This window comes from Penicillium alfredii, assembly GCF_028826965.1.
Source record: "Penicillium alfredii strain IBT 34128 chromosome Unknown utg000001l_segment0_segment0, whole genome shotgun sequence".
Taxonomy (NCBI): Eukaryota; Fungi; Ascomycota; class Eurotiomycetes; order Eurotiales; family Aspergillaceae; genus Penicillium; species Penicillium alfredii.
Window position 1 is genome coordinate 2,111,643 of NW_026622698.1, and position 26,696 is coordinate 2,138,338.

General features: G+C 53.0%; 14 protein-coding genes across 14 annotated transcripts; 6 read left to right on the top strand and 8 right to left on the bottom strand.

Annotated features, from left to right (window-relative positions):
* Positions 1-475: 475 nt before the first annotated feature.
* Positions 476-2,218, bottom strand: NUU61_000798 (Zn(II)2Cys6 transcription factor domain-containing protein; the record flags this gene model as incomplete). Its single annotated transcript, XM_056651381.1, has 1 exon — positions 476-2,218. The coding sequence occupies one exon, from the start codon at positions 2,216-2,218 to the stop codon at positions 476-478; it is 1,743 nt and encodes a 580-aa protein (XP_056516231.1).
* Positions 2,219-2,565: 347 nt separating this feature from the next.
* On the top strand, positions 2,566-3,891 carry NUU61_000799 (alpha/beta hydrolase family protein; the record flags this gene model as incomplete). Its single annotated transcript, XM_056651382.1, has 1 exon — positions 2,566-3,891. The coding sequence occupies one exon, from the start codon at positions 2,566-2,568 to the stop codon at positions 3,889-3,891; it is 1,326 nt and encodes a 441-aa protein (XP_056516232.1).
* Positions 3,892-4,647: 756 nt separating this feature from the next.
* cspA (putative cell surface protein) lies at positions 4,648-5,818 on the bottom strand (the record flags this gene model as incomplete). The annotated part of the gene is made up of 2 exons (XM_056651383.1): positions 4,648-5,333; positions 5,401-5,818. The coding sequence occupies 2 exons, from the start codon at positions 5,816-5,818 to the stop codon at positions 4,648-4,650; spliced, it is 1,104 nt and encodes a 367-aa protein (XP_056516233.1).
* A 1,469-nt stretch (positions 5,819-7,287) lies between these two features.
* NUU61_000801 (DNA primase subunit PRI1) lies at positions 7,288-8,933 on the top strand (the record flags this gene model as incomplete). The annotated part of the gene is made up of 3 exons (XM_056651384.1): positions 7,288-7,463; positions 7,527-7,724; positions 7,799-8,933. The coding sequence occupies 3 exons, from the start codon at positions 7,288-7,290 to the stop codon at positions 8,931-8,933; spliced, it is 1,509 nt and encodes a 502-aa protein (XP_056516234.1).
* Positions 8,934-9,526: 593 nt separating this feature from the next.
* NUU61_000802 (MAM33 family protein) lies at positions 9,527-10,711 on the bottom strand (the record flags this gene model as incomplete). Its single annotated transcript, XM_056651385.1, has 4 exons — positions 9,527-9,552; positions 9,614-10,140; positions 10,237-10,417; positions 10,528-10,711. 4 exons carry the CDS (start codon positions 10,709-10,711, stop codon positions 9,527-9,529), a joined length of 918 nt encoding a protein of 305 aa, XP_056516235.1.
* Positions 10,712-10,986: 275 nt separating this feature from the next.
* NUU61_000803 (translation machinery-associated protein 16) lies at positions 10,987-11,627 on the bottom strand (the record flags this gene model as incomplete). Its single annotated transcript, XM_056651386.1, has 2 exons — positions 10,987-11,405; positions 11,459-11,627. 2 exons carry the CDS (start codon positions 11,625-11,627, stop codon positions 10,987-10,989), a joined length of 588 nt encoding a protein of 195 aa, XP_056516236.1.
* A 280-nt stretch (positions 11,628-11,907) lies between these two features.
* Positions 11,908-14,226, top strand: NUU61_000804 (putative exonuclease; the record flags this gene model as incomplete). Its single annotated transcript, XM_056651387.1, has 3 exons — positions 11,908-11,920; positions 11,978-12,125; positions 12,180-14,226. 3 exons carry the CDS (start codon positions 11,908-11,910, stop codon positions 14,224-14,226), a joined length of 2,208 nt encoding a protein of 735 aa, XP_056516237.1.
* Positions 14,227-15,111: 885 nt separating this feature from the next.
* On the top strand, positions 15,112-16,114 carry NUU61_000805 (Fig1 domain-containing protein; the record flags this gene model as incomplete). The annotated part of the gene is made up of 4 exons (XM_056651388.1): positions 15,112-15,142; positions 15,203-15,271; positions 15,351-15,678; positions 15,736-16,114. 4 exons carry the CDS (start codon positions 15,112-15,114, stop codon positions 16,112-16,114), a joined length of 807 nt encoding a protein of 268 aa, XP_056516238.1.
* Positions 16,115-17,216: 1,102 nt separating this feature from the next.
* Positions 17,217-19,191, bottom strand: NUU61_000806 (rRNA 2'-O-methyltransferase fibrillarin-like protein; the record flags this gene model as incomplete). The annotated part of the gene is made up of 5 exons (XM_056651389.1): positions 17,217-18,309; positions 18,360-18,628; positions 18,682-18,863; positions 18,929-18,976; positions 19,038-19,191. 5 exons carry the CDS (start codon positions 19,189-19,191, stop codon positions 17,217-17,219), a joined length of 1,746 nt encoding a protein of 581 aa, XP_056516239.1.
* Positions 19,192-19,441: 250 nt separating this feature from the next.
* NUU61_000807 (RING finger domain protein) lies at positions 19,442-20,522 on the top strand (the record flags this gene model as incomplete). The annotated part of the gene is made up of 2 exons (XM_056651390.1): positions 19,442-19,643; positions 19,693-20,522. The coding sequence occupies 2 exons, from the start codon at positions 19,442-19,444 to the stop codon at positions 20,520-20,522; spliced, it is 1,032 nt and encodes a 343-aa protein (XP_056516240.1).
* Positions 20,523-20,735: 213 nt separating this feature from the next.
* Positions 20,736-22,470, bottom strand: sld2 (the record flags this gene model as incomplete). Its single annotated transcript, XM_056651391.1, has 2 exons — positions 20,736-22,237; positions 22,320-22,470. The coding sequence occupies 2 exons, from the start codon at positions 22,468-22,470 to the stop codon at positions 20,736-20,738; spliced, it is 1,653 nt and encodes a 550-aa protein (XP_056516241.1).
* Positions 22,471-23,036: 566 nt separating this feature from the next.
* NUU61_000809 (sucrase/ferredoxin-like domain-containing protein) lies at positions 23,037-23,991 on the bottom strand (the record flags this gene model as incomplete). The annotated part of the gene is made up of 2 exons (XM_056651392.1): positions 23,037-23,633; positions 23,701-23,991. 2 exons carry the CDS (start codon positions 23,989-23,991, stop codon positions 23,037-23,039), a joined length of 888 nt encoding a protein of 295 aa, XP_056516242.1.
* Positions 23,992-24,203: 212 nt separating this feature from the next.
* NUU61_000810 (uncharacterized protein) lies at positions 24,204-26,272 on the bottom strand (the record flags this gene model as incomplete). Its single annotated transcript, XM_056651393.1, has 4 exons — positions 24,204-24,682; positions 24,750-25,064; positions 25,134-25,339; positions 25,635-26,272. 4 exons carry the CDS (start codon positions 26,270-26,272, stop codon positions 24,204-24,206), a joined length of 1,638 nt encoding a protein of 545 aa, XP_056516243.1.
* On the top strand, positions 26,265-26,585 carry NUU61_000811 (uncharacterized protein; the record flags this gene model as incomplete). The annotated part of the gene is made up of 1 exon (XM_056651394.1): positions 26,265-26,585. One exon carries the CDS (start codon positions 26,265-26,267, stop codon positions 26,583-26,585), a length of 321 nt encoding a protein of 106 aa, XP_056516244.1.
* Between the last annotated feature and the right edge of the window lie 111 nt (positions 26,586-26,696).

Below are 26,696 nucleotides of genomic sequence, written 5' to 3' on the forward strand. Positions count from 1 at the left end.
ACTTTATATTGTCTGAAGAGCTGAAATATTATGTTCCGCTAGTGTAGGGACTGCTAGAATATAATAAATTGTTCCTAATTTGAAATTATGATATATAGAATAGCAGCCGCTGGCCTTGGCTTCGCTTAGGCGGCTTCGGGAGGTGTAGAGACTAAAAACTAGATTTGAAAGGCTATATCATTATTTGATATACACTTCACGATTTTAATACTCTCGAAGTCTTTCTAAGTATCCTTCTGACCAGCCGCGTAGAAAGAATGTTTGCTTTCTTCAAGGAAACCCAAGCTAGTTGCTACATAGATGAACGTCATGTAGGCCGTAAGAAACTTGGAAAACCGACACATAGTTCACATTATATTATAAATGATAATAACCAGATATCCACCTCGTATACCCCCTGAAAGGACTCATCCATAGCGCTCCTCTCCGGCGAGTGGCCAATACTGGATCTCTATTGGTCCAAAGGCTCCAAGCTTTACGGACCACTCATAAGAATTGCGCCCTTCCTAGTCTCCCTGGCCAGATACTCCGCCTTCGCATCTGCAGACCCTCCCGGCGATTCTGATCCCTTCATGTCATTGCCCGACCCCGACGGAAGATCCAACAACGTGGCGAGACGCAGGAACTGGTCGCGAATCCATTCCCGCTGTCCAGGCCTAAGAAGGCTCGCGATGACCTCGCCGTGATCTTCCGAGAAGAGCGTCAACAGGCGGCTCAACGGGTGTATGGAGCGCCACGGCCCCTGCGCGATGAGATGACGCCTGTGGTCGTTCCTCGACATTGCCGCATCAAGACCATCCCTGCCCAGTTGCGTCCCATATTCTGTGGCATATTGGCTAGGAAGCATGATCGTCGGGTCAGTGAAATCTGTGAGACTGGACTGGGTGGTTCGGTTGCCAAGGTGGAAGGGTATGCTGTAGCACATGCCGTCGACCACCTCTTGGAGGATTTGTTGGTAGTCGAGGAAATCTATGGGGTCGCCGAGGAATTGGTCGCATGGGAAGCCAAAGCGGCTCAGATCTGAGAATGCATTGAAGGAGCCGAGGGCGATCTTGGCCAGCAGGAGGCGTTGGAAGCGCCATAGATTCCAAATGCTGGCAATTTGGCAGGAAGGATATACCTCACAGACAGACTGATAGGTGGGTATAGAAGGATCGATATCCCGACCACTTATCATCCTTCGTGGTCTCCAGTGATGCGGTACGTTTTCCGCCCACGCGAGAAGCTCTGCATCAACTCTCCTTGCCTCGGCCCTCCACTCTCTCAGGACGCGATCCAAAGACGTCGTAGAGCCACCCTGCGTCACAAACTGCGTGTAGCTAGCCTGCAACTCGGCAACAGACGCCCCTATGGCATCGAGTTCTGAGCTAGGGTTGTCGGGCACAGTCATCGTATCCTTGTTCCCAATCCACGAGTATGCGATACTCTTCAGTGGCTTCTTCTGACGCAAGGCGGTTGAAACCTCAGTGTGTAGCATAAACTTTCGTAGGTGGGCGCGCACTGTCCCGTCCATATTGTCCGAGTCCACAAACGGGAGCAAAGATGCTGCGCCATTGTGGTGCGTGCTCGAGGCCCAGCGAAGATCATATATCGCAGAGGCATTCTCGTACGTCTGCAGCGCCAGCACGGCTAACACAGTTGCCGACTTGCTACGTTCTATGGGATCCTGTGTTGCCGTCCGAAGGCGTGCGATTGCCCGGGAATAAGATTTCCGTGGTGATCGGAAGCTGCTGCCGTCTCGCCGCCACATAGAAAAGATCTCTGAAGCCAACGCCGACACGGCGAGCGAGAGCGGCGATTCTTCCGGCTGTGACAAGTAGGCTGGAATGAGCAGTTCGAAGAACCCGCGCGTGGATCTTATATCGCGGCCCAGACTGGCGTAATGGCCGAGAAAGAACGGCACGGCGGTGTCGGGCTCAGAGAGCCGCCAAGTCAAAGTCCTCGCAACCTCCTCCTGAACAACAGACTCGGGCAACCGGCTCGGATGAGTGGCAGCGCTCACGACATCCCGGCCGTGAGAATCGACATTTCGGTTGGTGTTGGTGCTGAACTTGTGGTTCTGGTCTATGAACGTTAGTTTGAGATATTTGGACCTGTTGTAGCCTCCGCAACGAAGCTGAAGGCGCTGGCACGCTCGGCACTCGGGCTTCGTCTCGTCGCATTTCACGCGGCGTTTCTTGCACGTCACACAACCTCCGGAACGCCCGCGGTTGACCATCGCGAAGGATGCCGAAAAGAGAGAGATTGTTGCGATGGGTGAAGTTAATAAAAGCCGCTCAGCCGCAATTAGCTTATGTAGCCGCCGAAGTCGGACCCACTGTTTAGGCAGCGAGTTGATCGCGGGCGCAATGATAAGATCCTGTCGCAAAACACACGCTCGATGCGGTTTAGCCTGCGAAGGGCCTAATTATGGAGTATGTCCCTTCGAGATGGCCGAGGGAGAAGTATAAGAAGAGATGGAAGGTAGACAAGAAACGAGAGAAATCAATCCAGAAGCAACTGAGAATTTCCAAGCGACAAAGCCATCATAATTTCCTTCAAGTTTCTTTTCACTCAAAACTCGCCATGAAACTGTATTCCTCTATCTACACCGGCCCACTTCTGGCTGCTTTGCTGTATTCCGGTGTCGCTTCCGCAGCGTACAGCACCGCTCACAGCCCCATGCTGCTTTTGAGCAATGACTCCACGATGAACTTCGACCTGCTGACTCCTCTCGGCGAGTCCATCACCGGAGGAGGAGACGTCGGAGCTATTCTTGGTGCGGCCAAAGATATCAAAGCCGGAAATATGACGTCCTTCAGCGAGGTCTTCTATAAGCTCGCCAACGACACCAAGGCTCAGGCCGAAGACCCGGAGAATGCCTCCGATCCTGTCAATGTCAGGGACACCTGGTTCTCTGCGGCGTCCTATTACCGCAAGGCTGATGGCTATCTCCACGGCAACTGGAACAATCCGCTCATCAACCGCCTATGGGCCGAGCAGATGAAGGCGTTCGACAAGGGGATCGCTACTTTGCCTATTCCTGGTAAGCGCGTCCGCATTCCGGCTCACAAGAGCAACTTCACCGTCGAAGCCATCTGGTACTCTGCTTCCAAAAGCAAGGACGAGAAGCTGCCGACGCTGATTATCGGAAACGGCTTCGACGCTGCGCAGGAGGACTCGTACCACAACTTCGTCGCTCCCGCCCTGGCCCGAGGATGGAATTGTATCACCTATGAAGGCCCAGGGCAACCAACTGTGCGCCGTAACCAGAACCTTGGGTTCATCCCAGACTGGGAGAAAGTCGCCACCCCCGTCGTGGATTACGTTCTCTCGGAGAAGAAGGACGTCGTGGACAAGGATCGTCTTGTCCTTGTTGGCAACTCCTTGGGCGGCTACCTTGCTGCCCGTGTCGCAGCCTTCGAGCCCCGCCTGTCCGCAGTGGTCTTGATTGACGGTGTCTGGGAAAACTACGCTGCGTACGCAAGGGAGCTGTCGTCTGAAATGCGCGCCATCTATGAGGCGGGCAACTACACGCAATTCGACAAGACCATCCTTTCGGCTCGGAAAGCCGGCAAGCTCCCCACCGGCGCCGCCTGGGGCATCGACCAAGGCCTGTGGTCGTTCCACACGCACTCACCCTCTGACTTCTTCACCCAAACCAAGAAGTACAACGTCTCGTCTTTCATTCATAAGATCAAGATGCCTGTGTTTGTCGGGAATGCCGAGCTGGAGAGCACTTATGTTGGACAAGCGAAGAAAGTGGCGGACGCGCTGGGCGACCGGGCCACTCTGCATACTTTCAAGGGGGTTGCTGGCTTTCATTGCCAGACTGGTGCTGGACAGGAGCTTTCGAGGACTATCCATGCGTGGTTGAACAAGACCTTGGGCAAGGCGGGCAATGGCCACTGAGATCAGTGCTCAGTAGGATGAAGGTGCGCCACTTCTGAGAGCCAGATGAAGTACTTGGAGATTGATAGCCAACCAAGCTCTCAAATCCTGGTCTCATGTCTCATCGATGGAATGTATCTAAATGCTAGTCAAGACGTTTTGGTTATTTTATTTGATAGAAGGTGTTCATGAGCTATATAATACTGCTGTTCGTTGTGACCTGAGTCTCTGAAGTTAGTCCAAAATTAAACATGGACAAGACCCCTTCCATAGGATGATGATCTTTAGTTTACAGGGCTTGGAAACTTAATATATCATTTAGTCTCTACTACGTCTCCCAAAGTTGCCTCAGCAAAGCGAGGGAGGGTCAGCGGCTTGTAGTTTTAAGAGTCACAAGCCTGAAGTGAATCGGCCTAGTAATACGTTGCCAACTACGTGCATAAAGAAATAAAAGAATTGAAACTAATTGACTCCTATGTATTACTATTATCGTATTTATCCAAGACCCCAAACCAAAAAGGAAAAAAAAGGGAAAAAGGGAAAAAGGACAAAACCGTGAAATGACCAAGCAACTCGGTTTTCTTCCCCTGTCTGAAAAAAAAAACCAAGCGGACCTGGAATCAGCACGCAGAAACAAGCGGAACCCAACGCCCTTTCATCCTTTTGATCCACACCATCAAGGATCGAGAGAATTGCAAGACTTGGTTTACTTTTTGTTAACCCTGGTAGATCACGCCAATAGACGGATCAAGTCAACCTAGGTTGTTCATCCCTGATTTACAGGAAAGCCATGAGAGCGACGACACCGGCAAGGAAGCCAGCGGCGGGCTTGGTGCTCGAGGCAGCACCAGTGAAGGTGGCAGGGGACGAGGGCTGAGCCGGCGAGACACCAGAGGGCTGAGCGGGCTGAGCAGGGTGCTCAGGCTGAGCGGACTGGGCGGGCTGAGCAGACTGGGCGGGCTGAGCAGACTGGGCGGGCTGAGCAGACTGGGCAGGCTGAGCAGACTGGGCAGGCTGAGCAGACTGGGCAGGCTGAGCAGACTGGGCGGGCTGAGCAGACTGGGCAGGCTGAGCGGACTGGGCGGGCTGAGCAGACTGGGCAGGCTGAGCAGACTGGGCGGGCTGAGCAGACTGGGCAGGCTGAGCAGACTGGGCAGGCTGAGCAGACTGGGCGGGCTGAGCGGACTGCTCGGGCTGAGCGGACTGGGCGGGCTGCTCAGGGGCCGGGGCAGATGGAGCCGGCTGGGCGGGCTGGGCAGGCTTCGACGGAGCCGGCTTCTGCGGGGCGGGAGACTGGGGCACAGCGGGCTGAGTGGGCTTGGCCGGGGGACCAGTGCTAAACTGGGTCACAGGGATCTCTTCACACTGAGTGCAAACCGTGGTCTTGGTGAGGGTGATGGTGTTGGTCTTGGTGACAGGAACAGTCAAGGTCGAGGAGCCAGTGGTGACAACCGACGAGGTGACTAGAGATAGTCAGCAAGACAGGCTCGGGCAGAAATGCCAGTCATGAACACTAGACAGGAACCTTACCAGGGCAGGTAGTGGTCACGATGGTGATGGTCTTAGTAGTGGGCTTGGGGGTAGTATGAGGAGGCTTGGGCGGCTTGCTCGAAGTCACCGGCGAGGGAGTCGAAGTCACTGGCGGGGGAGTCGGCTCGGTGCTGGTGGTGCACGGGGTGGTGTGCCCATCCTTGCCCCACGAGTTGTGGTCACCCCAGGACTTGTGGTCACCCCAGGACTTGTGGTCACCCCAGGATTCAGTCGGGCGAGCCCACGACTCGGTAGGGGCCTCGGACCAGCTAGGCTTGGACCAGTTCTCGCCCCAGCCCTCGCCAGGGATGGCAGCAGAGCTTTCGGCAGCGGGGCGGGCAGCATCACCGCCGCGGGCCTGCATAACACCGGCGAAGGCCGGGCTAGCAAGAGCCAGAAGAGCAACAGAGGAGATCATTTCGAAAGATTGGAAGTTTTGGCTTTTTCCCTTAGAAATCTGGAAATTGAAACGAATGTAAGGTGAGGAAGTAGAAGAGGAATCATGCCGAATGAGCAGCGATGTGGGGGTTTATATGCCTTTTCTTGAGCCCACTGTTCTTCAAGTCGCGGACTTAATTCCCACGGCTCTGCCCAGGAGAGAAAAGGCAGACCTGGCCCACCATTGGCCATCTATGGCCGAATGCAGGAGTTATTGCAGCTGGACCGTGGATGGAAGAGGCACCAATGCAAGACAATTGGTTGAAGATTTTCAGCAATGATACATCCAGATGGTGGACTGAGATGCCAACGTGACATTGTGCAGTTTCATCCTAGTTAGCAACCCACAGCGGTTCCACAGACTTTCCTAATGCGGAAACACATTTTGCTCGATCTCGATGATCACCGCATGGAGGATCGACAGCAGCAACTGCCAGTCCGTGATTTGAAGCAAAGTCGTTGATTGAAGACCAGACAAGGGACCTGATAACCTATGATACGAGACGGGTAAGCTGAGGCCGAGAGGAAATGGGATTCCACGAGCCACAACGATATTTATCCAGTTGAATGGCAATTGGCAGTGGCAGAAGCCACACGCCCGGGGAGTACACCGAACCCGGGGACCCTGCAGAGACCCGCCGCGGCCGGAAGAAGCAGCGTCGATTAGGCGCTCACTTTCTGCTAATCGATGTCCGTCTGGCGACATAAAATCAAGCTTGTAGATCAAAAACGGCCAAAATCGCTGGGTGTGCTCGGAACCTTCCCCGTCGCCCTGGAATGTGGAGAATGATGTTTTGGCAAGAATGCTTGCGGGAAGTCAAAGCACGACCGGGGCCATCAACCTGGCAGCCGATCAGCGAGGTGTCACCCAACCAGATCCAGGGTCTTTTCGTCATGGACCGCAACAAGTGCTGCGATGGGCAATGGATTGATCGAAGTCTCCACAGTCGGAAACGTTGATTTTGACACCAAAACGGAAGGCGAAGGTCCACTTTGCTTCGACTTGGATAGCCGGTGGGCTAATCTTAGAATGAAACCCATTTTCATGGAACTGTGCCACTGATGTGGATTAGCTGGACCAAGGACACTAGCGGGAAGTCTCGCAACCATTCAACTTTCCAAGGTTGTCTGAGGTGGGTGACAGGAACCGCAGCAACGTTGGCCGGAAAGAGCAAGGAACAGGAGATAGACGGATCCATGGACTTCGCGATGCTTGGAGGGGGTACGACATGCCCTTCAAGCACACACCAGGGGCGAAGGAACGGCGAGAAAAATACGCCTGCCTATTTGGGAACCCTCATTGGAGACCTCAGGACGCATGCAGGTGATCACGTGAATATAGTATAGGGTTTAGTCACGGGACGCGCGACGCGTGCTCACGCGTTGCGCTCTTGCCTGTTCGGGCCGTTTATTGCCAACTGCCTCAACTTCAACTAGCACCTGCCCACCATGCCGCACTCAGTGTCGCCTAAACGCAACGATGACGAAGCAATGCCTGACGCGTCCGCGGAAACCGGAGGCATCAAATTGGAGGATATGTTCAACGACGACGAGAATGACGAGTTTCCGGCCTCCAGCGCCCCCGACGTGAAGATGGAATCACCCCCAGCACCAGAGATAGCAGAGTGAGTATTGGGAAAATGCAGCAGAGAAATAAATGAAAGTCATTGACATGAATTGCGCGACAGGCCTCCAGCCCCGGCCCCTTCGGGCGTCGACACCGATGTGATGCTCGCCTTCTACCAGCGACTGTTTCCCTTTCGATACCTCTTCCAATGGCTGAACCATGGGATTGTGCCGACCCGAGATTTCGGTAATCGGGAGTTTGCCTTAACGCTCCAGAATGATGCCTATCTCCGATATCAATCATACACCACCGCAGACTTGTGAGTGCTATACCCCCTGGTTGTTTTTCTCTCAGTACTCGGTGTGCGAGACTGACCATTCTTTTTTCCGGTAGATTTCGAAAGGATATCCTGAAAATGAACCCCTCCCGTTTCGAGATCGGTCCTGTCTACAGCACCAATCCACGAGATCGCAAAACACTGCGCGGGGGTCAAATGAAGCCTGTCTCGAAAGAGTTGGTTTTTGATATCGATTTGACGGATTATGATGATATCAGAACATGCTGCGTCAAGGCAAATATCTGTGCCAAGTGTTGGGCGTTTGTGACCATGGCAATCAAGGTCATCGACACCGCACTGCAGGAAGACTTTGGCTTCGAGCATATTCTCTGGGTCTACTCAGGTCGTCGTGGTGCGCATGCGTGGGTGTGTGACCCGCGTGCGCGCAACCTGCCAGACGATCGGCGGAGGGCTATTGCTGGTTATCTTGAAATATTGCGAGGCGGCTCGCAGAGCAACAAGCGAGTCAACCTCAAACGACCGTTACACCCTCATGTTCTTCGCAGCCTCGACATTCTCAAGCACAGCTTCGCTCAGACGACTTTGGGTGATCAAGATACCTTCCTGAGTGAGGAGCAGGCCGAGCGTCTCCTTGCATTGCTCCCCGACCAGAACTTGAATGAGGCACTGAGAAAGAAATGGGGAGCGTCTCCGGACCGTCCCAGCACCAGCAAGTGGGCCGATATCGACGCGCTTGCGAAGACGGGCAAAAGCAGTACCCTCAACCCCGTCACCCTCCGAGATGCGAAGCAGGACATTGTGCTTGAATACACCTACCCCCGCCTGGATGCCGAGGTCAGCAAGAAGATGATTCACTTGCTCAAGAGTCCCTTTGTTATTCACCCTGGAACTGGCCGTGTTTGTGTTCCCATCGATGCCCGGAAAGCGGACGAGTTCGATCCTCTTTCGGTGCCTACTGTCATGAATCTCTTGGCGGAGATTGATGCATATGATGCCGAACATCCTGTCGGAACTGCAGAAGTTGAGGTTCCGGATGGTGAGGGTAGTGCAATGAATGGTTCAGACATCAAGGGTGGTCGCAAACTGCAAGACTACGAGAAAACGAGTCTAAAGCCCTATGTCGACTACTTCCGCTCCTTCATCGCCGGGCTTCTCAAAGAGGAACGAGCCGGCAAACGAGACCGCGAGGGAACAGCGCCGGCACCGAAACCAGATCCGATGGAGTTTTAGGCTTTTGTTTATTGAACGGAGTGGTGGCCGGCTTCTCATGCGTTGGATTGTCGATTTTTATGACTTGATGCTTTGTTTCCCCCCTTTTATTGACTCGGCTGGGGCCTTTCTAGTTGGTGACACAGGCGTTTTTTTTTTGGCGTGCATGAGCCTCAAGTTCCTTTATTATACTCATTTTTCGGATATCATCTCTCTTCAATTCTCAGTCCTCCCACGACACCTTATGTCGACTGTGTACATCCATCGCTTGATCCGTGTATATAAGCGTAACCCCTGGCATTGAATCGTCCTCGATCGCCCAAAGCCATGAGTATACTACTCTTCATGGTACGAGGTCATTGACTGGTGTATGTCTGAGATGCTTTGTTACCGCTTCTAAGAATCAAATAAAACGAGGCAAATATAATCACTTCAGAAATTACTCGATTTAACTGTTCGTATATTTGGGAGGTAATATTGGTACACAGAAGGCCGCACGGCGTGACACCGCAAGGCCATTTCACATGAGCTTGACAGCGCATGAGAATAGGGGGATGAGAGAGTTTGGAGGGAAAAACAAAAGCACCTCAATAGAACGAGCAAGAGGGCCTGGTTTAAGCACCAATGAAGTTCTTGACACCTAAGGAGGACGAAGGCTGTTAGTTGACATAGCATCGACAACGAAACATAATAATACATACTGGACAACCAGCGCACGTATTCCTTCTGTTCCTTGACGGCAATGTAGTCAGGGACCAGGCTGGCAAGAGCACTGTCGATGCCACGGTCAGCCAGGTAGCGCTCCCAGAGAGCCTGCAGCTCCTCGTCGAGGTTCTCAAATGCCGGGCCGGCGTAGAGGTTCTGGCGCGTCCAGTCCTTCTCGGCGGTCTGGGCGTGGGCGAGCTCGGGCTTGCTGAAGTGGGAGACGTCTTCAATCTGGATGGCACCGTCTTGGGCGGTGGTCTGGATCAGCAGGGCGCCCTGGTTGGGCTTCTCGACGGTGATGTTGACGCGCGACGGGAAGCTGGGCTCCGGCATGCGGTCCAGGTCGTCCAGTTCGCGGTCGGCCGGGGACACGCGGTCCTCAGAGTGCTGGGCGATGTCGTTGCCGCGGCCCTGGTTGATCGACTGGTGGCCTGAGAAGTCATCCTCATCGCCCAGGGCGTTGTCCTCGAACTCCTGCTCGGAGAGGTTGTTGATGTCGGCGACGGTGAAGGTGATGCGAATGCTACGTGACAAAAGTGTATCAGTATAGAACATAATGAGAAGAATTTCCAGATGGACATCAATTTCGAGAACGGGGGAGGGAGGGGGAAAGACTCACGTCTCGTTGCCAAATTTCTTGGACAGAACCACCTCCTGCTCTCCCTCGACATCTTTCACCTGCCAGTTGCCATCCTTCAGAAAAGCGTCAATGCTCTCCTGCTGGTCCTTCAGCTCCGAGGGATCGGTTTCCGACTCGTGCGACAGTTCCTCGTTGAGCTTGCTGAGGAGGTCGACGTCTCCTGCAAAAAAAAATCAACCATCAACATATTTCTTTCAATTCGATTCCGAGCAAAGAAAACAAAGTCTTCAATATCTCAAACCCGAAGGGTAGTTCCATTATCGCTCATACCTTCGGAAGCCGGCTCCTTGCGAATGCTAGAGGTCGAGAAAGCAGCGTAGGCGGGCTTGATGGTCTGCTTCCAGGGCTGGGGCAAAGCCGAGGGGATTCTTGACACCGGGCGCAGAGCGGAGCCAGCAATCGAGCGCGGGATGGCGCGAGGAACCGAACGGGCAATAGTACGGAGTGACAGCATTGTGAATGCAGATAAACCAAATCTTGGAGGATGGATGAAGTTGGCAGCTTTGGGAGCTGGAAAAAATGGAGATGAGCTAACCGGATGATGTTACGCCAAGACCTCGCGCCTCTCCTATGTACCTTGCCCATACAATGGTCCATAGATGCGGTTTTACATTGAGTTATTGCCTTTTTTTTTTTTTTTAAGGTGACCAGAAGAAATGAGAAGGTACAAGTCAGCAGTGCATCCATATGCGCCTATCAGGTATCCAAGACAAATTCGAGAAATCGTGATCATGACATGCCCTTGGGCGGAAAGGTCGACGTCTGCTTCCCAGCATCCTTTCTCAGTCGAATGAACTTCAAAGTGCTGAGCCCTGACCATTCCCCGTTCCATATCTTCAGCGCTGTCAGGACGTCCTGGTCGCCGAGATCCGGCATCCAAAACCCGGTGTTGAACTCCTTGTCCTCAGTCTGCGTCCGCTGTTTCAAGGCCTCCTCCCGTCGACTCGGTGGGCGGCCCTTGCGCCGCTCTTTCTGAAGTTGCTCGATCTCGTCGGCGTCACGATTGATGTACCTGGATCGCATATGAGTAAAGGATCGTGCGTCGGGTGTAGTGATAGCGTACTTAACGATAATTTCGGCCAGCCCTGAGTCCGATAACGGCTCGGAAACTGTTTGCACGGCATTATGAAAGTATTCGATTCGGTCGACTAGGCCTAGGTTAGTACATAAAAGTACCATTTGGAATTAATCGTCGGCGTACCGTATGGCTGTCTGGCTTTCAGCGTAGTTGCGGCATGGCGGGACAGCCGCTCGTCTCGGGCGCCGGCGCGGCGTAGGCGTTGGGCATCTCGACTATTTTCATGGAGTGCTTCAACAACACCGCGCTTTTTAGAAATGTGCTTGTGCACTTTCTGAAGTGTTCGAGGCATGATCAGCTTCGTTTGGGGGGATCGGCAGGTGCGGGCGATAATTTTCATCGTCCCCTGCAGAATCGGGCGGTGACGATGGCATCACCGCCTGCCCGAGTCGCGTCGCGTCGAGGGGAACAAACATTCCAAGCAACCACAAGTTATGTACTCCATGGAGTCGGGCTTCTCTTTGTTTTGTCTCCCTATTCTCGACTAGGCTTGGTTGTTTGCCAGCCAGAACATATGATCCCGCATTCTGAGTAACTAGGAGGACTCGCCTGTGCCTCGAACGGTGCCCGCCATGGGCATCAAAGGTACGTCAAAGGTCGAAGACAGGGCGAATTTGGTCAAATCTCTGACACTTGAGCTAGGACTTCATGGTCTTCTCAAGTCCATCCAAAAACCATGTCATCTCAAGAAGTTTGACGGTCAAACCATCGGGATCGATGCATACGGATGGCTACACCGCGGTACCGTTGCTTGTTCCGTGGATTTGGTTCTCGACAAACCCACTCGAAAGTAGGTCTACTCCAGCGCCAATGGAGAGTCAATGTGAGGCTAACTATAAAACAGACATATTGATTTCGTCTTAAATCGAGTTCGCATGCTGCTTTATTTCGGGGTGACTCCGTACCTTGTATTTGATGGCGACAACCTACCCAGCAAGGCCGGCACAGAACATGATCGGCATCAGCGGCGCCAGGATAGCAAAGCCTTGGGGCTGGAATTGCAGCGGAAAGGAAGGATGCCGGAAGCATACCAGGAGTTTCAGAAGGCCGTCGATGTCACGCCGTACATGGCCCGTCAATTGATCGAAGAGTTGAAGCAGATGCAGGTGCAATATGTGGTTGCCCCGTACGAGGCCGATGCCCAGCTGGTGTATCTCGAGCAACAGAACATCATTCATGGCATCATTTCCGAGGACTCGGACCTGCTAGTATTTGGAGCGAAGCGGTTACTGTCAAAACTGGACCAACATGGCGAATGCATCGAAATCAACCGGGTGGACTTTACTGCATGCCGTGAGGTCAGCCTGGTCGGGTGGAGCGATGCCGACTTTCGCCGCATGTGCATCCTGAGTGGCTGCGATTATTTGGCGAGTATTCCAAAAATGGGGCTGAAGACCGCCTACCGCAGCATCCGCAAGCACCGGACTGTGGAGAAGGCGCTGCGCATGCTCCAATTCGACGGCCAATTTCAGGTTCCGGCCGACTACCTAGCAAACTTCCAACAGGCTGAATTGACCTTCCTCTACCAGCGCGTCTTTTGTCCCAACGCCCAGAAGCTGGTGACATTGACGCCCCCAGACGATGTTGTCAATCTCGACGAGCTGCCATACATTGGAGGTGATGTGGATCCCGAAATTGCGGCAGGAGTTGCGCGCGGGGAGCTGGATCCGACTACCAAAGAGCCAATACTGGTCAAGCCGCTGGTGGCAGGTAAATTGCCCCTTGGTGTCAATCGTCGTCAGACATTGGGTTCGTCTTCCGAGCTGAAGCCGCGCAAGCCGATCAATTCGTTCTTCACCCCGAAGCGGACTCCTCTTGCCGAGCTGGATCCAAACAGTCTGACTCCGTCGCCGAGTCAACAGCGGCTGCTGGAGCGCAATGCGAACAACTCTTGGCAGGCCAACTCAGCACCCTTTCGCTCGAACACGACCCGGACCACGCCTCACCGAACATTCTCCGACCAGGGTCTCAGTCCGATGGTCCGCAGCGTGGAACGCGACTCATTCCTCGCCCAGACGGCCAGGTCATCGACCCTGCAACCCACAAAGCGGCAGAGGCTGTGTTCCGAGACGGACGACGATTCACTCCCAGTTCGTCCCAACTTTCATAGTCGGTTCTTTGCTCGCAGCCCCGAACAACCCAGCCCGAGTGGCCCAAAAGTGGGCCGAACCAAGAAGCCGCGAAAATCGACGCTGGATGTTTTCTCGGATGAGATCGCTGAGGACATTTTCTCTGCCATTCCTGACCCTGCTTCCAATACCGATTCTAATGAATCTCAGCGCGAGGGCAATTCTGACACAACTGGACTCGATGGTGAAACTGGTTCTCCCTCCGTCTCCAAGGTAATGGAGAGTAAGGTCTCGACTAATGACCCGAATGAGGGAACCGAACCCTCTCAGGAGGCGCGGGAGTCGGACTCCTCGGAATTCAACCAGGCTCTCGAGTATCACGTTGGCCGACAAAACTCGGACATTCTATCCAAATTTGCATTCCATCCTGGAAACAAATCCACCGCACGTCGCCCGGTAACAACCACAACCACAATTCCTGTGATTCAGCCCAGCAACAGACCCGCACCATCAACGCCGCGGACCCCAGGTCTGATTGGTCGCGGCAACACTCCCCAGCGGCGCCTAACGCCCTTGCAGCGCATGGGACACGCTGCTTTGACGCGGTCTCACACTATCAACATCCCCAGCAAACCTCGAAGCACGGACCTTTCGATCACCCACTCAGACGATCCTCCTGCCAAAGCTACGTCTTTGGGTGCCCAAGGCAGTGAGGATCACATTGTACCCGACAGCGAGGATGAAGAAGATGAAGAAATCAGCATGCCTGGTCCCGCTGTTGCGCCATTGGATCTCCAGCGCTTTTCGTTCACGGCCAACTAGGCACTTTCATTTATGTATTGGTTATGGAATACTTGGACCAAGGATTCAGGACATGGGCATTTGGCCCGGAGCTTTGTATGTTATTTGATTGGCGTAGAATTGGTGTCAGGATGATATGTTTGATAAGCATTGGATAGTAAAGGGTCTTGCAAATGCATTGAAACGTGATTCAAATATGAAGAGGCTGGATGAGTTGCGTGGGCGTCTCTGGCGGGGCCAACTTCATGCTGATGATCTACATTAATCCCGATCAGGACTAGTCCCGTCATCATCCCGCGGACGGCACGGGACCCATTGGCAGAATTTCATAAAGGCGTAGGCGGTCAGTATCCGTTGCCTGGGAGCCCGAGAGTAAACATTGGCCCAGCCTCCTCGATTTCTATACTGTCTCCATCCCCAGCCTCCAGCTTCATGCGCATGCGAATGGAATTAAGTCGAGAATAGCGTGACGTGGTTTTCTGGCTACGATCCCAATTTTTCTTCCCCCCATTCCTCTCTTTCCCTACACTCGCCCTTGATCCATTGTGTTCAACGGCGTCGAGACTTTCTCTGACACTCAAGAATCTCAGATAGGTGCGACTCGGATTCCACGCATATCTCAACTCGACTATCCTCCGGATTCTCGACTTCGATACGTCTCAAACCCATCCGATCTCTACTTTATCGTTCTTTTTTTCCACATACCTCTATCCACATTCCATACCGATCTCGATATCCAAGCTGATCACCGGCACCGATCTCCCTCAATAGTCAAGTCCCGCCACTGGGCTAGCGACGGGGCTCTGAACTCCGCATTCTGCTTTCAACGCTCCTTCTCGGAGACCCGAGAAGCGAGTCAATTGACGTGAGAGAGGCGAACCCGGCTGCTGGCCGTTGTTGGTCACAATGGCACTTAAATTCGCTGAAGGATGGGCTCGTATGTGAAATCCAAACCCCCAATTTCCCTCCTCCCACACACAACTGACTTGGAATGCAGGATTCATTCCCATGATCGGGTACCACCACGTGTTGATGGTTATTATCGCTGTGGCTATTATCTTACTATGTAAGTGCCCATCCCAATTAGCTAAGGCTCTTAGCGCTACGTCCATGTGGCTACTGGAATGTTAACTAACAATCTGCAGCGCTCTTGTTGGCTGGATGTTCATCTTCTTCCCCGCAAATCCCCAGTATCTTCCTCATCTCGCTCTACTACGAAAAGTACTCCCCGATCAAGGACACCGCACAGGTCGATGGCGGTCTGGTCCAAGCCACTGCCAACATCGTCGGTGGTGCCGAGCTGGAAGTTCGGGTCGGCTACTTTGGTATCTGCGTTCAGCCTGACGGCGGGTCGTACATTTGCAACTCCAACGCCACGGCCCTGGCCGAGATCGTCACTGTGGACCAAGATCCCCTCAACTTGATCTGGGTGGCATCAACATTCAAGGATGCAGTAGTGTTCCCGTACCTTCTGTGAGTTAACCTCCACGCTTATTCTGTACATCAATAAAACTAATATGTTCTTTCTAGCATTGTTGCGGTTGTCCTCGCATTCTTTTGCTTCATCCTTCTGGCGACTTTCCCCGGCTGGCACGAGGAGATCGATGACTCCGGCTCCGAGCGTGAAGTCAAGCCTTTCCCGTCACGACCTGTGTCACAGGCCGCCCTCGCCCTGATCTTTGTTGCCTCTGTGTTTGTGCTTGTCTCTGTACTATGGCAACACACGGCATCCGTCGCCGCCAGCACCATTGCACAAGATATGGGCAATGCCAGCGTCAAGAGTGGAGTCGGCACCTCAGCAATGGTGCTGGGTTGGTTTGGATTTGTTTTGATGGTCATCGTCACCGTTGGGTTATTGGTCATGATCCTCAGCATCAGGCTCATCCGCAAGTTGACCGACGAAGAATGACGGACTTGACCGCTTGTTTCTTCTTCCTTTTGTTGATTTTTTTTTTGAATCACTTGCAACCGATCACCTATGCCACCTCTTACCACCTTCACACCATCTACCTCTATATCGGCACGACACAAACACGAACGGGAAATGAAATAATATCTACGAGCAAAACGACACGGGCTCGCGACGACACATGGGACGGAATGGAAATGGAACATGGATCTTGAGATACTCGATCTCGGGAATCATGCGAACATGGGATTTACTTGGGGATGGGAAACTTCTTTTCTTTTTTAACCTTCCACGAACATATCAGGAGATCGGGATCTCCACACATGCACATCTACCACCTCTCTCCCTCCTCCCTAGGGGATCTGGAATGCGTTTTATGGCTAGTTTCTGTGTGCAATCTATCAGGATGTCTGCTTTGACATAGAATCAATTGTCATTGAGCCATCTCTGTTTGCTGTACAGCCTTTTGCTTTCCGGTGTTATGTCTGTTTCTGTGGTATGACTCGAGAGGCGTTTTATGTCTTATGTCTTTTTTCTTGAATGTATAAAACGGCTTCTTTTTCTCTCATCTTTTGTCTTCTCCTGGTGTTTGGATTCTTCGGGAATGGATGCAATAGGAGAACCTAGCAGAAGACTGAATCAAATTTGATACTCGATCCACAATAATTAGTAGCCTTACGATGAAATTTTAGTAGTTTTTATTTAGCCTGAAGATCAATGTTCGTTGTGCATATAATCATTTCTTACAGACTTGTTGCCGCAACTGAAAAGAAATCGATCGAGACTTGGGTAATGATTGCTTGTTGAACGAAATAGAGCATACCTGCAATATCCAGGCAGTTTTGGCAGTTGGGTACAAATACAACGACGCAATATTCTCGTGCATGAAAAAAAAAAATAATAACGTCTCGGTGCTACCCATGGAAATGGAAAGGGAAGAATATACATATACCGAATGCCCGACCTGCGCCAGATCCTTTTCCGATGCACGCCATTCCTTGATACGACAAAAGACCCAAAGGAGGAAGGAAAGAATCAGTCGACTGATCATGAAAAGGCGGTTGGAATGACCGGATCGTCAGACTACGGATAGCTGCAAGGCTCAATAGTTCATTGAGTATCCATCGCCGCCGCCACCGCTGCCCTTTTCGTCGTGCGATCCATCGTATCCACTGCCGTAATCATCCCAGGACCTATAGCCCGGCTGCGAGGGGCCATCACGACCACGACCACGCCCACGAGCTCCCCGGTTGGAATAGCCACGTCCCCGGTTGTTCCCGCGACCACGACCGCGGTGAGACCCTCGGCGAAAGGTATCATCATAGTGGGACCGATTGTCCCCTGCGTGACGATGATAGGGATGGAAGTTGTGGCCACGTCCACGGGGTGGCGCTTCGTAGCCACCACTCTGGTTCGTCTGAGGATACAGAATCTCCTCATCCCGTTCCTGCTGGTAGCGCCTCTTGTGACCCTTGTTCACAAATTGGCTTTCCCACTCCCCTTCATGGGGGTTGTCTTCCTCAACTCGCAGAACCGCCTTCTCCCCAATGACAGTCTCAATGGTCATGGCCTTTTCGGCCGGAACAGGGTGCCAGTTCTGAATCTTCCCTGCATCGAAGGGGCGGGCGCCTTTGCGCACAGCCAAAACTACCAAAGGCAGAGGGTTTTCTGTGTAATACTTTTCTGTGGGCAGGATTGGCGCCACGCGAGCGGCCCACACTTTGTTCTCAAAGGACGCAGTTCCAGTAACCTGCCAGCTTAGTTTCTTTCCCATTCCGCCGGCCTTCTCCAAGATGGACTTGGGGGCAGGTCGAGGAGTGATCATGATGCTGTTAGCCATGTACTTCAGGTCATTCGAATCAGCAAGCCCAGAAGGTAATATGGGGCTCAACAAGTCTTGCGTCAAGCGGCTCGAGTCGTGTTGGGAAACCAAGTATGCAGTGTAGAAGACAGTGCGCTTGATGCGCAATCGGCCCTGCGAAGACTTGTTCCGGTTCAAGGAAGGGTTGCGCACGGTGAGATTATGCGAGTTGATCATGCGCTGGACCTCGGCAGCTTCAATTACGGGATCGAGGAAGGTGCATCCCTCAGTTACCTGGATGACTTCAGCATTGATCGGCCGCCGTGCGACAGGGGCCTGCGCAGATTGGAATTTTCTGTTTTGGCCCTCAAAGAAATCTCGAAACCCTTTCACACTGAGACAGCGTTAGCTTCTTTGTACCGCAGAATATCCTGCAAGACTCACTGTTTGACGCGATCCTCGTAGACGCGAATTTCTTCCGCCTGGTCATAAGTAAGGACCAAGTCTTCGAGGAAGTTCTGCTTAAAATTCATAGTTGATGGGAAGCGCTGGCCACTGGGACCGACCTCTGGCTTGAGGCCAATCAGGTCAAAATCAAGGTTTCGACTGGCTGCCATTCTTTTGATAATTTCCACAAAACCGGCTTCACTCCTACCAGTCAGGAGCACAGTGAGGGCGTCTTTTTGTTCCATGCTGAGTGTAACCAAGCGTAACTTGAAGATAGTCAGCCAACACTATCCATAGTGGAAAAACTTGGATGTCACACAATATGTTCATTCCACCACCCTTCCCATCCACGCGGCTCTTCGACATCCATACCCTTGCCGGTGGCCGAAAGAATGTTCGGATCATGCCACCACCCGCCATTGGCGAAGCTCTCGTATGCCTGGAGGAAGCCGATTGTGCTGCCATTCCACAGTTGTGGGTTGGGTAGGGGACTGAGGAACACTGTAAACCCTCGGTGTCAATGATCAAGTCCGAAAACATCGAGTATTCTCGAGTCTGAGGCTCACATGTATTGTCAAAGTCATAGACATGGATCGCTCGGATGTGAGAGACAGCTGCAAGAGGGTTCAATGGTTAATCTTGAGTGTTCTTTCGTATTAAACGGTCGAGTCCAACCTGGGAGGTCTTTCGTCCCAACCGACCATCGCTTGAGCGCGGTAATTGTGTAGGGAGACGACCGAGAGGCACCGTTTGCTGTTCCAGACATAGTGGAAGCTGCAGACCCGAGGCGCGACAGGTTTTCTGACACGACTGCTTTAGCAGATCGCATGTTTGCCGGAAGATCTTGCACCAGATGTTAGAGGGTAGAGCTTCTGTCTCGGTTAGTGCATTGCGTCAAGTGAAGCTGGACTAGCGAAGGAATCAGAAAGAACGCGAGAAACGGAGTGTTTCGAGGGTGTAAAAGAAGAGGCGGACGAGACCCAAAGATGCGAGTTTTGCCGTCTCCCGCCGTCCGAACTCGTGGGCAATGCAACTCCCGCGGTCGCCATTTCTGTCATCCACTCGCGCCGGTCGCGCCCATGGCGGATGTCGATTTACGCCAGGAAATTCTCCAGAGAACCCTCCAGGAGGTAGTGCACGAGGAGGAGAGCATGGCCAATCCTTGCGTCATCTGCTTAGACACTGTCACCGAGCCCTGCGTTGCGGTGCCATGCCGCCACGCCAACTTTGATTTCCTGTGCCTCGTCAGTTGGCTCGAGCAGCAGCCTAACTGTCCGCTATGTATGGCGATCTATGCGCAGCTGACCGGATCTAGCTGACGGCGTGACAGGTAAGAGTGACTTGACGGGCGTGCAATATGATCTCCAAGCGCCCCAAGGTCCCAAGCTATACAAACTACCACCCAAGAGCGCGAAGCCTCCCTCAACAGACCCAACTGCCGCTCGAGTGCGTCCTGATTTTCGGCGCCGTCCACGGCGACCCCCTCCCCACGCGCGGTCGCCACAGCCCGAAGACCTTCTTTTGCGACGGCGCAATGTCTATCGCAACCAACTATACTCTCTCCGAGTCGGGTCAAACCGCCTATCCCAATACAGGGAGCTGACACCAGAGCTTTTTAACCGCGACGAGGAACTGGTCTCGCGTGCTCGAAAATGGATTCGCCGCGAGCTGCGGGTCTTTAGCTTCTTAAACCCGGAGCCCGAGGAAGAAGAACAACCCCGACACCTGCTTACTCGCCCAGGTCCCCAAAGATTGGAGAACCGTAGGGCAAACAATGCCGAGTTCTTGCTCGAATACGTGATTGCTATTCTACGCACAGTCGATATCAAAGGCAGTGCAGGACAAGCAGAGGAACTACTAAGGGATTTCATCGGACGCGAAAATTCCCGCTTGTTTCTTCATGAGCTGCAGGCGTGGCTGAGAAGCCCTTATACATCCCTAGAGGACTGGGACCGGCATGTTCAGTATCCGGGTGCTGCAGCGAACACGCCCGGTAGACTACCTGAAGCTCCCGCGGGCTTTGGCCGGACACCAGCGTCCCCTGTTCGCCGCGATAGACCTCGCTCAGCCCGAAGGACTCCATATCGGTCTAGATCTCAAGAATCTGCCGCTCGTCATAGACGATTGCAATATGCGCGAGACCGCTATATCCCCGATTGACAGGTTAAGACCCTTTCAACGTCAAAACTGTACTATAGACATGATGCTACGAGATACAATGTGGATACATGATTGAACGACTTGTCGATCACTTGGTTATGTTATGAATAGATAGGTGTAGAGGCTTAACTCGAATTGCATGCCATAAACGGCAATTATTCATGCTCGATATCAATGTAATCGTTACTTCGTAATGCTAGAATCAAACTGCGCCTATCTGCGGCGGAATCGTCCCCCTCTGCCCCGAGAACCCTTGTTCCCAATCTTCAAGGATCGGTAGTTGGCATGGGCCTGGGGATTAATCTTGCGGGCACGAGGCTTCTTTTCTTCCTTTCCAGTTGCCTCCGGTGCCTTTCCCTGCGTCTCTTTGGTTTTTGGTTTCGTGGATGACACGGCTTCCTTGATTCGCTCCGAGAAACTCTTCGTCTTGGGAAGTGGCTTGGGCTTGTCGGCGTATTCAGGGTCGCCATCCGAGTCCGCCGTGGGATCTGCGTCCGAGTCGAGTTCGGGATCAGACATAGTATGGAGGGAAGCGGCATCGTCGCCGTCACCTTCATTCTCCTCTTGGTCATTATCCTCATAAGTGTTCGGTGAGGCTCCCAGATGCTGCGTCTCCGGAACTGCAGCCAGCTCATCGTCGCTCTCTGGGTCTGCGTCATGTGTAGCGGCGGCGGGATTCGGACGAGGTTTTGCGCGTGGCGCGACGGGTCTCATGGTCACCTTGCGGGTGGTTCGTTTTTGCCCCTTCTTCTTGTACGGCCGGCGCACCTCATCTATAGGAACTTGGCTGTCTGCCACCTCGATATTGGCCTCTTCCTGGTCGGCCTCGATCTCCCGGAGCACATCCCAGTCGTCATCTAGCTGTTCCTCTTCCATGGCTCGAAGTCCCTGGACCAAATGTGAAAGTCCTTTGCCGGCAAACTGCTGCGGCTTTCGAGAAACCATCGGACTCAGTCCCGAACTGTCGCGGTTTGCATTCGGCGCAAGGTAACGCCCGGAATTCGACCGGCGGAGAAAACTCGGTGTTCCAGACAGTGCTGTCTCTGGGGCTGCTGCAGACACCGCGTCTTGAGGCCCTTGGTCCTGCGCAGCATTGTCTTCCGCCTCCACCATGGCGGCATAGCGCATTGTCGTGGGCGTCGCGAATAAATTCGCAAGATAGAACTGCTTGGTCGAGGATGCTGGGGTCCGGGCTAGTCGTGGGGTTTCCTGTTCTTGGTCTTCTTCCGGGGCTTCTGGGATCGGCTCCACAGTCTTTTTCTTGGATGGGGTTTGGAATCCAGCCGCAAGTGTATCTGCTTTCTTCTTGCCCGAGGGTGTCGCGTTGCTTCCCCCCGACTCAGAGAGAAGATCAAAGAGTCCTAGTGCTTTCCCGTCACGTTGAGGGGTCGGACCAATGACAGGTTTGAGGGGTGATGGCGCCGGCATACTCTGCCGGTGCGTGCTGGGACTGAAGAGTCTGCGAAGCGTGGAGGGTGAGTCGTATGGGTCTAGCTGCGAGGGATGGGCTTTGGTTCGAGGATGGGATGGTGTCGCAAACAGGCCCTTGGCCGACTTGCGCGGCGTGGATTCCATGTGTGCATGTGCGTTTTCAGTCGGAGACGCGTGCTTTCGCTTCTTGGAGTGGCTGTCGGACGGTTCATGTCGGCGGTTCTCGCGTCGAGCGAGGGAGGACTCGAGGGCTTTGAGCCGACCGTATTCTTTATATTTGGCAGCTGCAAAACAAATTAGGGGTGGTTGTGAGTCCTCTGGTTTGTTTCTTGGGTCCAATTTAAATAAAAAAGGAACTGGGCCTACCGATATCTGGGTTTTGTTTGATGTCATCCCGGCCAGCCTTTTTCCCGTCGTGAGTCGACGCGAATTCCTTCTCCCAGATTTTTAATTCTGCGCGCACAGAGGCTGCTTCGTTTGCGACCTCGGTGCGAGAGCTGAGAGCGTTGTCGGCCATGGTTGCATGGTGAGATACACAACAAGAAGGGAGTGACCTTGAAGATCCGACGCGGCGACGCGAAAATCAATTAACGCGTGCAAGTCACGCGGCAGTGCAGCCCTATAACGCGACATCGCGGCTTTCGATCTATTCACGAAGCCTTGATTTAATTCATAATTTTCATTTATATTTTTGTTTAAATTTATTGGCGTCTGGATAGGTCTAGCTTCGGTAGAAAACATTAGGCCATGTCGTCGGTAAGAAACCCATTTGTCTAACAAGTATATATTCTCAATGAGCTAGATGGTTCCAGATTATATCGTCGAGTTTGATGAAGCTACACTCCAGAGTTTTGTATTTATTCTCTTGGAATAGAGCAAAGAGTTTGTTTTTCTTTTAGTGCCTAATATTGAGAAAGGAGATATGGCTCGAACGCTGGGGTTCTTGATAACAGGTATGTAGTAAATTGACGGTCTCGCTGTAAGCTCCATTGAAATGTAATGTACGTCTATACTCGAATTTATCTGCCGCGCTCCAACGGATATGCATAATAATGGCATCCCATAATTGAGCAAAGTCCCCAATCACCAACTCGTCAAGCCCCGGGCCAGATCAAACCCTCCTCTCAGTTGCGATTCGGGATGAACCACCTTGCCCTGCAGAACGGTATACTTAACCACACCCTCGCAGTGTTCCGGCCGAACCCGTGCTAACCATATCATCTGCTGCTCCTTCTTGCGATAGACCAGCACATTTGCAGAAAACTTGTGCCCGCCCACATGCGAGACGAAAAAGATGCCCACGCCGCCAGGCCGCGAATCATCCGCGTCCCGGTCTAGTCCCAGCGGACGCAGGTGTCGTTCGAGCTCCCGCTTGATCAAGGGTGCCGTAATCCCACAGCGTGCATCCCGACGTCGGTGTGAACATAGCAGAATCACATAGTCTAGCTCACAGGGACGGGCGTTCATCCCAGATGCGGTAGTAGGAGTGCTGCCATTTGCATTCGACGGGTCGCTTGGGTGGTCGATGAACCGGTTGACCAGATCAGGTATCGATGTCGGGGTGACAGAATCCACGAATGTAAAAGATGGGAGAAGCAGCACTGTTGTGGCTTGTTCTGAGCTTTCTCTTGCGCCCGTGTAGTCTGGTTTCTGGAGACTGGATGCTGAGACCATGATGCGCTATAACATCAGAGTTAGAGGTAATTTTCTCAGCAGAGCCACAAGAAGACAAAGAAAAACAACATACGCCGTGTTGAGATTCAGCTGATGGCTGGTCCAATGCTTCCATCAAGCTCCCCTGTTCTTGTTCCACTTTTTCTTTCCAGTCGGACTTCCCCGTGGCCACCAGGACATGCGTGTGGAATTCTTTGATCTGGCCATACAGAGGCCTGGAATTTTCCACCTTCACTTTTGATGGGAATTGCACGGTGCAGTCTGCGCAGTCTTTCAGACATTCGGGTCCATCCTGCGTGGGGTCCACCTTGGGGACGAAGTAGTCGGAGGCCGGACGACCAAGTGAAAACAAAGAACGCAGCATGATTGTAATGAGCCAACTTTTAGATGTGACCTCTCGGCAACTCGGATTTAATTTTTTGAAGGAAACTTTGAGGATTGGACGCTGCCTCCACGCAGTCAGCGTCCAATATATAGTCCAGTATCTCCGAGCTCTTAGTCCGAAGCGCTAAAGCCGAGCCCCCCGGAGATCTCCAGCAGGTGCCTGATCCTTCAGGGAATTGTTGTTTCTTTCTTCTACATCAACTCCCACTCTCCCTTCACAATATCCGGCAACTCATCTCCCAGACTCGGCCCCAAGGGCGTCCAGCCCAACAGCTTACGGGCGCGTATAGCGCGACACCGAACATTCAACCCCCAACTAGCAGCCTCAAACGCAGCTTGTTCTCTCGCATGCACGATGTCCAATGTCTCCACCTCGGCGTGAGATATCAAGCCCTTTCCTGCGGCAACTTTGGCGATGGACCTAGCCAGGTCTCCCCAGTGATGTTCGCCGTTCTCGGCGAGGAAGTACGCATCACGCCCCCAAAGGCCATCTCTACCTTCTAGGGCGGCGTTAAAAAACAGCAGAAACAAGGCAGTCAGATCATGGATGTGCACGTTGCAGCCGTACGACCCGCCAGTGCCGATGATGGGTGCTTTGCCCCGTCGAAGAGTTGTTCTCACGAGCTCATAGACCTGTCTACTGCGCGTTGAGCAAGGGCCCCGACCGAGACCTGGTTCCAAGCGTTAGCACTCATATCAAAGCATATCAAACCACTACTTGAAGTGGAGAGCAGTTACCATAGACCGTCACGGGAGAGAGAATGGCCGCCTTCATCACCTCCGAATGAGCACCGGCCGCCTCGAGCACAATCTTATCCACATTGCGGTGGAACGCATGGTCGGGGATGGTGACGATCTCCTGGACACCGTCCCAATCATCGAAGATCTTCTCCCGGGCCACACCGTAGGTGTGCTCGTCTTCGTCTATGTACGTGAAGATCCCGGCTCCACTTGTATGGATCCAGTAGGCGGGTCGCTCGGGCGTGTGCCCCTGCACGATACCAGCGGCTATGGCTGCGGCTGCCGGGGCATTGTCTGCAGCATCGGCCGAGTCTGTAAGTTTTGGTTAGAGAGTGTTATTCCTTTCTGAATCCATCTATTGGGACGGCATGGTCGTCTCACGAATGATTATATCGGCCTTGGCGCTTTCCTGCTGCAGTAAAGCCACGTCGCTCAGGTCGCCGTGGATGATCTCTACCGAGGGGTATTGGAGCTTGATCTGTTTACCCTTCTCTTCGGTGCGGGCCAGGACTCGGTAGTGGAAGTCGGGATATCGAGGAAATAGCTGGGAGAGGACGTCACCCCCGATATAACCTGTCACACCTGTTCTGGGACATTGAGAATGGCATTTAGCGCGGCACAATCTCACAAAAAGATGGGTTTCATTGTGCTATGAGACAGAATCAATCTGACGTCGCTTCGCGTATCTTTGGTGTCTGCAATAGAGTGCTTCTTGAAAGAGAATATGAAGATATCAAGATGTCAGCGTTGACCTCTTATAGACTTGAACGTGATGATACTAGTCAATTACAAATCAAGGAATCCATATTCCGCTCTCCGCAGAGAGTGAATAAATGGCGTCAACCGCAGCATGGAATCAAATATGATTAGGATCAGCGAGACTGTAGGTCATTCGTTCTCCCGGAGAAATGTTGCGCTGAAATTGGCCCTGCATCTAATTCGTGAGATATGTCGTGAGGACTATCCGTGGGCATTTCAAAAATTTCATGAGGAGCCCCCGTTCCCAATTCAACCGGGGGAGTGTCTCCAGGAGCTTCAGGGATCCCCAGCGATGGTTCATGAGGTGTCTGAGGTGGCTGGGCAGGCAGTTCTGCCCTCTGTTCATGGGCATCACCTGAGGGCAGCTCAGTGGGAATCTCAGCTGGGGGTTTCAGACAAAACTGCTCAGTATTCAAGACGCGCATGAGCGGCTCTGCATCCGGGGGCGGCGAAATGCTCCCATTCAGCAACTCGTTTGCCCTGATATCTCGGCCATACATTTTCTTATTGGCGTCGGGTCGCTCAGCCAGTAGGCCGCCCTCAAGCGATGTACCGCCAAACACGCCACGGGTCCTGGAATAGGAGAACATCCCTGAGACTCCTCGTACACCCGCTGCCCCGCCCGCCTCGACGCTGCGTCCAAATGAACCGAGGGCTAGTGATATATTTCCTCCCAGAGTAAGGGACCCAGCTTGCGTGAAGGTCTGCACGTCCTTATCGCTAGTCAACACAAACACGAAATCCGTCAGTTCGATGCCCATGTTGCTCCCAACTCCAATCCCCCCTGTCGCCAGGGCGGATGGCGTCGACCAGCTACCATCGGGAAGACGAGCAACCAGCAATCCGGAGCCAAAACGGACAGAGCCGAAGAACCCAGCTCTGAGGATGGTGAATATTGCCAGTCCCTATGAAACAGTTAGCATTCAGTCAGCATTGAGATACGAGCCCCCCGGAGCCCAAGACACTCACTTTGGCGCGGCCGAGGACATGGCGTGGAATGCTTTCATCAAGTTTGAAAACTTCCGGACTGACAAACGACTCGAGAATCTTCCCGGCCTTTTTACACTCGCCTAGGCGAAACTGTGAGCCTAGTCGTGGGCCATTTCAGGGGTATCGAGGGAATACCCACTGGCCAGCGAGGCAGGCAATGGATTGTGCAACGAGTTGTGCACCCCAGACATTCTG